Source organism: Balaenoptera acutorostrata, chromosome 15 (assembly GCF_949987535.1).
Source record: "Balaenoptera acutorostrata chromosome 15, mBalAcu1.1, whole genome shotgun sequence".
In the NCBI taxonomy this organism is placed as follows: Eukaryota; Metazoa; Chordata; class Mammalia; order Artiodactyla; family Balaenopteridae; genus Balaenoptera; species Balaenoptera acutorostrata.
In genome coordinates, this window is record NC_080078.1 from 39,671,315 (window position 1) to 39,682,394 (window position 11,080).

At 65.9% G+C, this 11,080-nt stretch overlaps 3 protein-coding genes across 6 annotated transcripts in view; 1 reads left to right on the top strand and 2 right to left on the bottom strand.

The window, feature by feature from the left end:
- The window catches only part of AXIN1 (axin 1), a 59,494-nt gene extending 54,905 nt beyond the window's left edge, over window positions 1-4,589 (top strand). The window contains exons 9-11 of one of the 2 annotated variants that reach the window (XM_057530169.1): window positions 1,267-1,374; window positions 3,014-3,181; window positions 3,805-4,589. In XM_057530169.1, the coding sequence (XP_057386152.1) occupies window positions 1,267-1,374; window positions 3,014-3,181; window positions 3,805-3,931 (403 nt within the window). In that variant the 3' untranslated portion in view covers window positions 3,932-4,589. The remainder of the gene's footprint in view (window positions 1-1,266; window positions 1,375-3,013; window positions 3,182-3,804) is intronic. The other variant, XM_057530170.1, reaches the window with a different exon arrangement.
- A 332-nt stretch (window positions 4,590-4,921) lies between these two features.
- PDIA2 (protein disulfide isomerase family A member 2) lies at window positions 4,922-8,146 on the bottom strand. Of its 3 annotated transcripts, none has more exons than XM_007181809.2 (11): window positions 7,821-8,146; window positions 6,993-7,199; window positions 6,790-6,923; window positions 6,574-6,711; window positions 6,375-6,491; window positions 6,160-6,225; window positions 5,886-6,083; window positions 5,673-5,793; window positions 5,419-5,600; window positions 5,174-5,284; window positions 4,922-5,052 (listed from the first exon to the last, which is right to left on the bottom strand). In XM_007181809.2, exons 1-11 carry the CDS (start codon window positions 8,029-8,031, stop codon window positions 5,011-5,013), a joined length of 1,527 nt encoding a protein of 508 aa, XP_007181871.2. In that variant the 5' UTR covers window positions 8,032-8,146; the 3' UTR covers window positions 4,922-5,010. The 3 variants fall into 3 exon arrangements, with proteins under 3 accessions (XP_007181871.2, XP_007181870.2, XP_007181872.2); XM_007181808.2 differs by having other exon boundaries at window positions 6,160-6,285; XM_007181810.2 differs by lacking the exon at window positions 6,993-7,199 and having other exon boundaries at window positions 6,160-6,285.
- A 48-nt stretch (window positions 8,147-8,194) lies between these two features.
- Window positions 8,195-10,916, bottom strand: ARHGDIG (Rho GDP dissociation inhibitor gamma). Its single transcript, XM_057530172.1, has 6 exons — window positions 10,539-10,916; window positions 9,317-9,496; window positions 9,156-9,239; window positions 8,825-8,901; window positions 8,681-8,744; window positions 8,195-8,585 (listed from the first exon to the last, which is right to left on the bottom strand). Exons 1-6 carry the CDS (start codon window positions 10,609-10,611, stop codon window positions 8,386-8,388), a joined length of 678 nt encoding a protein of 225 aa, XP_057386155.1. The 5' UTR covers window positions 10,612-10,916; the 3' UTR covers window positions 8,195-8,385.
- Window positions 10,917-11,080: the final 164 nt, after the last annotated feature.

Consider the following 11,080-nt stretch of genomic DNA (forward strand, 5'->3'; position numbering starts at 1 on the left):
ACAGGTCGTCCCTCCAGGCTGGACCCTTGAAGCTGGGCCTTTGAGGTCACTTTCCCGGGCCTGCTGACCCATCAGGATTCCCAGGTGGATCGGGGTTTCTGAGGGGCCTGGAAAGCTGGGGAGTGTGGTCATCAAACTGCAGCCACTGTTTTCCTTGGATGTTACTGGCTCCCATTGCCCTCGGTCAGCTGGGCGTCTGGGGTCTGGCCTCACCGTGTTTGGGTCCGTGCTGCTCTGGGGAAGCTGGCGTCAGGGTGCAGTCCCTGCCCAGCATCCGTCTTGGGCATAGCTGGAAGCCCGCATGTGTCCCCCGGGTCACTGAAGGTGACCATGTTTACGCCTAGCTGTCTCACACCCTGTGATCTCATTCTTCAGCATAGAGCCAGGGAGCAGGCTGTGCAGGCGGCCTCCTTGGTGCTAGCCTGTGAGCTGGAGGCCAGTGGGGCAGCAGCGGGGCCACCGTGGGGGCCGGGGTGTGTGGACACCCTCCCTGCCCTGAGGACCCCCTGTAGGGGCTTCCTGGCCCATCGTCCTTGCTGCCCACTGTCTGTTCTTCCCGTGAGTACTCACAGGCCCTGCCCAGCGGCACGTCCTGTCTGGCTGGTGATGCTGAGCTGAGCCACATGGGCAGCTCTGGCACCTCCACGGTGGTCAGTCTAGGGCACGTGGGCCTTTTGTAAACGGCTACAGACCAGAGAGCTGGGCCCTCCTTGTGGGGTGACCTCCACCCAGGCCGATGAAAGTAGAAGTCGTGTCGGAGCCGCAGAGCATCGCCCCCGGGGTGGAAGCCCACTGGGAGAGGAGCTGCCGGGCAGCGAGTCCCCTTCGGACAGAGCAGTGGCCGCGCTCCAGAGCCCGGGTCTGTGTCGAGTGCTGAGTAGGAAGAGCTGCACCCCAGGGAGGAGGCCAGGGCAGCTCCTCTCGGAAGGCGAAGGCTCCTCTGAGTGTGCACGAAGTGACAGGACCCCAGCATGTTCCCGGTGCCTGAGGCTCTACCCAGATGAGGGTCTGGGAAACCTGGATGGATGGAAGCAGCGTTGGCCTCTCAACTCATCCTGATGGAGCCCTGATCCTCCCGCTCTGCTCCACAACCCAAGGAGGGCTTTGGTGTCCTGTCCGCTGCACACAGTGGGAGCCTCGTCTGTGGTGACAGAGCGTCTTGGGAGCCCCTGCTCCGTCTGCCCGCTGGTCTCCTGTGGTCACCGCCAACCGCTGCTGGAGGCCCTGCCCAGGCCCACGCGGCTCACTGACGCCGTTGTTCCCTAGGTATGTGCAGGAGGTCATCCAGCGGGGGCGCGCCTGTGTCAGGCCAGCGTGCACGCCCGTGCTGAGCGTGGTGCCAGCGGTGTCCGACCTGGAGCTCTCCGAGACAGAGTACGTGCGCTCCCCCCGGGTCTTCCCGGTACCACCCAGCCGTACCGCGCCTCCGGCCAGGTGCTGCAGTGGCGCAGCTGTGCCCGCGATGGGAGCTCAGGCACTGCACCTGAAGAGTTGGGTCTGCAAGTGTATCTCTGTCAAAGGAACCGCTGACCGTCCACGTGGTGACAAGTGACCAACGGGCCAGAGAGGAGGTCCACTCGCCTCCCGCACTCTGGCCTCATGTCCCCACCAGGCCTTGGGACTAGTTGGTCAGCGACCTGCCCGGCTTGATGCGGTCGGGGCTGCAGCCCTGACTCCCCTGGCGCTGCTGACCGGAAGCGTCAGCCCCGGGCGCTTGTGCACAGCAAGCGGGCTCTGTTCTCACGTGGACCACAGGCACCTGCGGGTCGGCTCCCTGGGCATACGCGGGCCAGGCTGGGCGCTGGGGAGCCAAGAGCTGTATGTAGACAGTGCTGGCCACCCTGTCCCTGCACTTCTGCTCAAGACAGAGAAGAAGGAAGGGACCCCCACCTCAGCCTTGCCGGGCTGACCCCAGACAGTACATCATCGCACCCGGCTGAGTGTCCTGAGGAGCTCACGACCTCCCCATAGGTCACTCCTCCAGTGGCCCCAGGAGAAGCAGGGACTCGGCGTCCCTTCTGTAGAGAATGGACCCCACAGGAACCCCAGCTGGGCTCCCAGGACAGCCTGGGCTTGAGGTCGCAGGACTGAGGGAAGGGAAGTGGGCGCTGGGAGCCTGGCTCAGGCAGTGGATGGCCACACAGCTGAGGTGACCGCCTGCTCTGTGCCCTGGAGCACCGGGGCGGGGGGGTCCCCGGGGAGAGTAGAGCCTGCTGTGAGCTCAGGTGGTCTTCCTGAAGTGACACTGACGTGCCCAGCTGGCCAGGGCAAGGGCTGCGCCAGGCTCCACCTGCGCAGCTCTGGAGCGGTCACAGGACCGGACGCTAGAGGAGATGGGTGCTGCCTGAGCCTGGGCAGGAGGCGCTGCTGGCCTCAGCCCTCTCTGGAAGTGTGGCTGGCTGCTGCCTATGGACTTGTGACAAGCTCTCTGCCATGAGGCAGATCCATGTCAGGATCCGTCACAGTTCTGTTCGTCCAGTCCCTGGCCTTAGGTGTTTCTGAAGTTTGGGGCTGTAGGCCTTACTAGGACACGAACAGTTTAGCGCAGCCTCGAGGCGGGGGCTGTGGCGGGTCCCGTGGCCTGGCTGTCTCATGCAGCCTAGCGGAGGCATCCGCTGTGGGTTCCGGCTCTGAGAAGCCTGCTCGCCCAACTTCACGTGGTCTGGGTAGTGGGTGCTGCCCACCAGGCAGCTCAAGCCACAGTGAGACCAGGGCCTCGCAGTGGGTGGTGGGCAGGCCGAGGCGCCGGTCGGACAATTGGTGGGCAGGCAACGAGCTGCTGTCCGCGTGGGTCAGGGCACGTGGCTGGCGCAGGACTGGAAACCTGGGCTGAGGCGCCACGTGGGGTGAGCCCCCCCCGGGGGCTGGACGTGGCTATGTGGGTGGGGCGGGCATCAGGGCCTGTGGATGTGTGGCACTTCTGAGCGTGGCGCAGCCCACCCTGCAGGCCCTGCTCTGTTGTTTACTGGGGGGCCTGGGGCCCAGCAGTCACCGCTGCTTCTCCGCCCCCCAGGACAAAATCGCAGAGGAAGGCAGGCGGTGGGAGTGCCCAGTCGTGCGACAGCATCGTCGTGGCCTACTATTTCTGTGGGGAGCCCATCCCCTACCGGACCCTGGTGAGGGGCCGTGCGGTCACCCTGGGCCAGTTCAAGGAGCTGCTGACCAAGAAAGGCAACTACAGGTGAGAGGCAGGGGTGGGGTCCGCTCAGGAGACAGTGCTGTGTGCTCGCGCCTTGCTGAGTCCTTGCCTCCACCTGTCTGGCCACGGGCTGTCGGTGTGAGCCCCGCGACGGATGGGGTATGGGTGGTCTCAGGTGGCCGAGGGCTCCAGGCCGAGCAAGGGGTCTGGAGGGTCTGTTGGTCCCCATGCTGGTGTGACCTGAGTCGGCCTCATCTCAGCCTCCTAACCATCCTCCGCAGGTCTGCCCTGGGCTGCCCTGCCGGCCTGAGACCAGCCCCTGCAGGCTCCTCATCGGGCTCTGTAGGTCGAGTGGGGCCCATGGGGTCTCGGCTGGGGTCAGCCCATGGTGGGCCTGCCTGGGTGGTTTGCTGTGGCCACTGGAGGGGGCCTGGGCCGAGTGCAGGTGCTTTAGCCCAGTGGAGAGGACAGAAACCCCACGCCCACCCACTCCTCCCCCACAGCACCTAGAGGCCGGGGCAGGGACCCCGCATGTGGTCACCGCACGTGTCCAGCACCGGTACTCAGGCACCGGGCAGAACTGGCTCACGTGCCCTGCAGGAGGTGTCGGGGGCGGCCGCCAAACTGCCGGACGCTGCCGCCCTCACCGCCCCTCCCGCCCGCAGATACTACTTCAAGAAGGTGAGCGACGAGTTCGAATGCGGCGTGGTGTTCGAGGAGGTGCGCGAGGACGGGGCCGTGCTGCCCGTCTTCGAGGAGAAGGTCATCGGCAAGGTGGAGAAGGTGGACTGATCGGCGGGCCTGGCCTCCACGCTGCGCACCACGAGGGCCTGTGCAGGGTTGCGAGAGTGTGGCAGACACGCGGCTGCTGGCGGAAGGCCGGGTGCTGCCCGCCTCACAGTCGCCACCCCTTTGGTCCATCTCTGTCCAGGAGGGCGGGGGTCCCTCTGGGGTCCCACAGGCTTCCACCCACTCCTCTGCAGGACACTCAAGAGCCCACCCAGCAGGGAGCCCACCATGGGGCCGCTTTGAGACCCTCCCCCACGGCCCCCTGCTGCTAACCGCGGATGCCCCTGGCGCTCACCCCACAGGCTCTGCTTCTCCTTCTGGGACTCGCCCGCCATGGCCTGCCCTGGTCAGGCCTGTCCCAGAGCTGGGGTGCAGGGGGCCCCATGGGGCCTCTGTCCATTGTACATGTCACCGAGTGCCTTCAACACAGCTTGTCTCTTGCCTCACTGTGTGGACCCGGCGGCGGAGCACCGAGGCCCAAGCGTGGGCTCAGCGGGTCCCGGGCCCCTCCCTCCTAAGGGCCCATGTAAATATGTACATTTCTCAGGCCTGGGCCAGCGGGGAGGGGCTGCCCCAAGCCCGTTTTTCATGCGCTGACTTGTACAATTATCTTTTCAAAGGTACTTGGATAATAATGAAATAAAACCATTTTTGAATCTTCCCTGGCTGTGGACTGCACCTGTCCAACGTGGCTGGTGGGAATGCCCCTCGGCTGGCTCCTGGGATGTGTGCCCTGTCTCCCAGCCACCAAAGGAAGTCAGGCCAGCCTCCGTGGCGGGGAGGGGGGGCCATGGAGCAACGCTAGCAGAGCTTGGGGGAGAGAGTGGGCCCGAAGCCAGCAGCAATGCCATGCTCCCCCTTCCTGCCCCAGTGGAGCCTCAGACCTGAGCCAGGGACCCATCTTCCATCCAAGATGTGAAGGACCCAGGAGGCTGAGGTTGGGCCCAAACCAAGGGCCAGGGGGCCTGCCTTGCTTAGGAACCACACACACAGTCCAGGACCAGAGCTCTTTATTCACAGCCCACAGCTTCCATGGGCACCAAGGGACATGGCTCCCCAGGTGGGCGCTGACAGCGGTGCAACTACAGCTCGTCCTTGGGCTCCGTTGTGTTTTCTGGCATCTCCTGGAAAGGGTCACAGAGACTCAGCTGGAAGCTGCACCCTCAGCCCATCCCAGCCCATGTCACAGCCATGTGTCCAGAGGACTCGTCCAGAGACCTGGAGCCTTGGGACAGAGACACCCACCGGGAAGGGGGCTCCGGGCACCTCCGTGGGCTCCTCTGCAGGCAGCTCACCACCGCTGTCCAGAAACTTGGAGAAGGTCTCCAGGTCCCTGGTGCCTTTGTATTCAATCACCTGAGGAAGGACGGGCGGGTCTGGGGGACACACTGTCCGTGGTCTAAGGCCAGCCCTCCGAGGCCATGCCCCATCTCCAGCCGAGGTCTGAAGAGCCTAGACTGAGCCCAGACCAAGGATGGGTCCTGCCTCACCTTCCGACCGGGCCCCGCGGGGAAGTACTTGAGGGTGGGGAAGCCGTGAACAGGGAGGGCCTCCAGCTCGTTGGCCGTGGCATCCAGCTCGGCGATGACGATGTCCTCGTGGTCCCTGTACTTCTCAGCCAGTGCCTCCCAGGCTGGGGCCATCTCTTTGCAGTGGGTGCACCATGGGGCATCTAGGACAGGGGGGCATCAGCACAGCCAGCAGGGTCCCTGCTGCCCACCAGCCCACTGCCCTCTGCACTCACAGAACTTGATAAACACGTTCTTGGTTTCATCAAAAGCCACCTGCTCGAAATTCTTGCCCACGAGGGTCTTGACTGGCCGCTGGTCCCAGTCGGGGGGGACCTCCTGGCTCAAGTGATAAGGCTGGGAGAACCGGCCAGGTGCTTTATTGGGGGTCTCTCCCAAGAGCCGCTGCTCGCACCCCCGCCCCCCAACTGGGCAGTCCAGCAGCGGACCTTGACCTCCCCACCCAGGACTGCGTGGCAGAAGGCTGCAACCGAGGTGGCGGTGACTGGCCCCCTGTCCGCAGGCATGTACTTCTTGGTGGTCTCAGTGTTGATGAAGCGTAGGGTGGGGGCCTCCTCGGCCTTGAGGCCGAAGTACTGGAGCACGTGGTCGTTGTTGGCGCCCACGTCCACCACCACAAACAGCACCTGCCAGCAGGGAGTCCGCGTGGGCGCCCCGCCTCCCCACCACCACCCCACCCCCCACCCTGGGCCGAGCCAGTACCTGCCCCCGGAAGCCGGGAGCTGCCTCCCGGAAGCCCGCCAGCAGCTCCCGGTGGGGGGCCAGCGTCTGGTTGACGAACAGCAGCAAGTGGTTAAGGATCCTGGCTGCAAAGATCTTACGGGACGTCTGCGGGGGCAAGTGGCGCTCGTGGGCTACTCCTGCGCTCGCCTCCCATCCTCCGCTCCGACCCGCACCTGCCCTCCGGCCCCACTCACCTGGCTGTTGAACTCCGTGACCAGGTGCATGCTGTGCGTGAGGAGGAAGCGTGACAGATCCCCCTGGTCCAGGCCCAGCTCCTCATCCACTGGGAAGTCTGCCCGCCCCTCGTCATACTAGACAACGCCGGGTGGGTCAGCAGGAGCCATCGCCCTGACTCCGACCCCCACTTCCGCCCTGACTCTGGGCCTGACCCACCTTTTTGAAGAGGACCACGGTGTCCTTGGTGAGGCCGAACTTCTGAAAGAGCTGAGGCTGGTTGGTGAGGCCAAAGCTCACGTCCAGGGCATCCTGGGCCAGGGCCAGGAAGGTAGCCACATCCTTGTCCTGCAGGTCCTAAGGGGCCCGAGCCTATGAGGCCAACTGGCCTCACAGACCTTGCTCCCAGGCCCGGCCCCCGTGCCACCAGCTCACCTGGAAGAAGCCAATGACCACCACGTCCCGGGCATCTATCAGCGCTCGGGCGCCCTCCTCATCCTCCAGCCGCGTGGCACTGGGCCCCACCCGCCGCCTCAGCCACTCAGCGATGCCCTCGGCCTCCCAGGGGCCTGCAGAGATTCCCCTCAGCCTGGGCCAGCCCTGCTACCCGCCCACCCGCCCATGCCCACTCCCCGCACCAGTGTACTCCTCTGGGTGCGTGTGGTTCCCGTCACGGAAGAACTTGAGCGTGGGGTACTCTGTCACCGCAAACTCCTCGGCCAACTCTGGCTCTGCGGGCCCGTCCACCTTGGCCAGCCTGACTTTGGCCGACTCTGTTGCCAGCAGGGCAGCCGCCTTGCTGTACTCAGGGGCCAGTGCCTTGCAGTGCCCACACCACGGGGCGTCTGGGGGACAGGGCCATGAGCGCCCCAGGCCTCCATGGCCCCAGCCGCAGCCCCTGCTCCCGCCCGGCCAGAGCTCGCCGACCTTGGGGCCAGTCAGGTCTAGCAGGGAGCAAGCATGTCCTGTCCACACCTCCCTCATCAGGGGCCCACCTGAGCCTTGGCCACATGGAGCCCAAGCACTGGAGACCAGCCTCCTCAAGGCCCCCAGCTTGGGGAGGCAGTGGCCAGTACTGTCCTGACAGTGAATTTAGGAGGAATTTTCCGTTGCCGCCCCCTGAGGCCGGCTCCCGGCCACCTGCCTGTTGAGGCCTGCCGGCTAAGAATGGCTCTCACGTGTGAAAAGCTTGTAAAAACCCAGAAGAATGTGCAAGCCTGAATGCTAGCTGGCCCTTTACGGAAGAGTTTGTAGAAGGACAATGACAGTGGGTCTCCCCTGCACCTGTGCCCTTCGCCACTGTGAGGCTGGGCCCCCAGGCCCAGCTCAGCCCCAGGGCTGTGCCTCGGGTGTCTTCTGACGGAGCTCCAGGAGCACGGTGGGGGCGAGTGGCCCTGGCATGGGGGGGTAGAACCCCCCAGGTGGCCCCTGCGGGTCTCCCAGCCCCACCGGCCCCAAGCACTCACAGAACTCCACCAGCAGGGCAGGGTGCTCCCGCAAGGCCAGGCCAAGGGTCTGCCGGCTCAGCACCAAGATCCCATCCTCCTCCGGGGGCTCCTCCTCCGGGGGCTCCTCCTCAGGGGGCTCCTCCAAGGCACCCTCGGGCCCTGGCCCCCGTCCCCACAGGCCTGAGGCCCCGAGCAGCAGCAGCAGCACCGGCAGGAGCTGGCCGTCCATGGCAGTGCCGGGGCCCACGGGGCGGGGGCAGATAAGGGGGTGGGGGGCCAAGCAGCTGCCGCCACGTGGCACACAGGCCTGGCTGCAGGGAAGATAAGGCTGGGAGGCCCCCCCACCCTGGGGGCGGGGAGGCAGACAGGCGACACCGAGGGCACCGAGACAGAGCAACGTTTAATAGGACTGTTCAGGGCACAGTGCCAGGCCTGGGGAGGGGGCATCCCGGGACAGGACAGAGGGCAGGGGGGTCTGGCCACTGAGGGGGCCGGGGAATGGTCAGGGGTCCCTTGCAGCGACTGACAGAGGTGGGGGAGACCAGGACTGCAAGTGGGAACACAGCCCTGGGGCAGGGGGCGCTCAGCTCTCCCAGTCCTGGCAGATGTGGAGGCCCCACTCCCAGGACAGGTGGGGGGTCCTGTCGTCATCGGTGAAGAAGGACGTGACCACGTAGGCACCCCGCACCAGCGCGCCCCGGGGCGCCTCCTCCAACGGAGTCACAAACTCGTACTCCTGGGCGCTCGGACCATAGCTGCCCACCATGTAGACAGCTTTGTCCACTGGGGGAGGGCGAGGGCGTCAGGGGCTGCCCTCTGCCCCACTGGCCCCCACCCCGAGCCTTCCCCCTGGGCTGCCCCCTCCACGTGGCCCTCACCTCGCAGGCCCTGGCGGTAGGTGTGATGCAGACACTTGAGGCCACTGACGATCTCCTTATTGACCTGAGGGACAGAGGGTGTTAGGGGGAACCTGGGGGGCTGGATCTGTGGCTGGCTGGTGTTCCCCGTGACAGCTCTCTCACCTTGAAGGTAATCTTCACTTTGTAATCAACACCCTCCTTCAGGACAAACACCTGGTTTTTCAGCGCAGCCAACTCCCCTGTTAGGGAAAGTGCAGCTAAGTGTGAACTCCTGTGATGGCTGAGACCCTGCCCCAGGAGCCCCCATGGGGGGCCTGTACCTGTGAGGTCTAGGTCTGAGTACTTGGGATTGGGCATGGCGGGGGGCTCCTAAGAGGTCCATGGCAACGAGCCCAGGTCTCTACCCCAAAGATCAGTTTGTATTTTGCGGAGGGGGTTACCTGTGAGGTCCCTACCTGGGGCTCAGGGTCGCACCAGGCATCCTGGGAGTTACCTGTGAGGTCCATGGTGATGGGCCCTGGGGCCTGCTCAGACATCAGTGTCAGGCTGGTCACCTGCACGTTGGGCAGGCTTGGGTCTGAAGAGAAACCAGAAGTGTACAGGTGCCCTAACCCTAACCCACCCTCCCCCCCCCAGCCCAGGGCGTGGGCATACCCACGACAGGCGGCTCAGGCCCCAGCAGCACCCGCTTGTACTTGACCAAGCTCTCGTCGTCCGGGTCCAGCTGCTGGATCTCCAGGAGGCTCTTCCTCCCCGGGGCCCGGTACTCCGGCACGGCCTCATCCAGCACCTCATCTGGCGGCAGCTGCCCCTTCTCCTTGTCAGTCAGGAGGACTGGGGGTTGGGGAGGGTGTGTGAGCAGCTGCTGCCAGCTGACCTGGCATTTGCTGGAGCCTGCCGTCTGGCCAGCTGGACCTCCCACTGCCCAAAGGAAGGAACTTAACAGGAGTCCAGTGAGGGCTCTGGGAGAGGGGTGGGCCGAGAAGATGCAGAGCAGCGCCCAAACCCAGACTCTTCGGGAAGGGCCTGGGGAGTGGAGAAGGCTCCCAAGAGATGGAGGCAGGTGATCCCTGGAGGCTCCAGCTGCATCCTCCTGGCCCAGCCATTCATCCCAGGCCCCTCCCTGACTGTAGGGGGAAGGAAGATCCCAAATGGGGAACAGCCCCAAGGGATAGGGTCCACCACTACGGAGTGGTGACTACTGAGGTCTTCTCTAGAGCAGAGGCTCTGCCTTTTCGCTCCTCTCCAGGGTCCCCAGTGCCCTAGGCCTCTTCCCATAGTCCCATAAGGCTCTCGGACACCTCTCAGGGTCCCCACCACCCTGCTCAGGGACTGCGTTCCCTGCATGCCTCCCCACAGTCTTGGGAGTTCCTCCCCATAATGCTCCTGAAGGGTAGGGGTGGTTCTCTCTAAACCCCTCAGCTTATGCTCTGAGGCCACCTCCCCAGGTGCCTCCAGACCCAGTCAGCTAGGCCCCTTCCCCTGGCGCCTTAACACAGGGGTCTTTCTGAGCCCTTCCCACAGTCCTAGGAGAAGCTCCCATGGTGCCTTGGGGCAGGGTCTTTCCGAGTCCCTGCCCACTGCGCTCCAGTCTTTCCCGGGATCCACACCCTCCCTGAAGGAGCCCCAGCCCCACCCAAGGGAGATGGGACCTCAGGGGCAGGCTCCCACGGGGAGAGGGTCCCCCTGCCACCCTGGCTTCACAGACCCGCCCACTCTTGACCCCTTGCCCCATGAGTGGCCTGGACGAAGCCCCCCACCCCCGCCGCGAGGTCCCCACGAGCGCCCCCAAAGTTTCCGCGGGGGAGAAGCCGCCCCGCCCCGGGCTGAGCCCCCCGCCCACGTGGCCGCCCTGGCCCTAGCCAGGCCCGCTCACCTCGGGCGCACAGCGCCAGCCGGAGCAGCTCCAGCAGCTGCGCCCCCAGCTCACACGCGTCCAGGCCCAGCATGGTGGCCCGCGGCCCGGCCCCGCCGCCGAGCCGCCGAGGAGCCGCCGCCCGCCCCGCCGCCGCCCGGCTCGGCGCTCAGCCCCGGCGCGACTGCGGTGAGCTCATCCCGGCCGGGAGCGCCCCCCGCGCCCAGCGCCGCGCCCGCGCCGCGCGCCCCCAGCCGCTCCGCGGACCCCGCGCAGCCCCGCAGAGACGCGCGTGTCGCCCGCTTGGCGCCGGCACCCGGTCGTCCCCGCCGCGGGCGCACTCGGACCCCGCACAGCCGCCGCGGTCACGGTCCCAGCATCCCGCCCCGCCTGCACCCGGCTCTGGCCATCAGGGCTGCCCCACCCCACGGCGCCGCCCAGAGTCTGGGGAGTCTCCGGGGAAGCCCTCTGGGCGGGGCTGGTGGGGCTGGGGGCGCGAGTGGAGCAGGTGCGTCCCCCCCCCCTCAAGTCCCCAGGCTCTCGTTACCTGCAGGCAGCGCAGG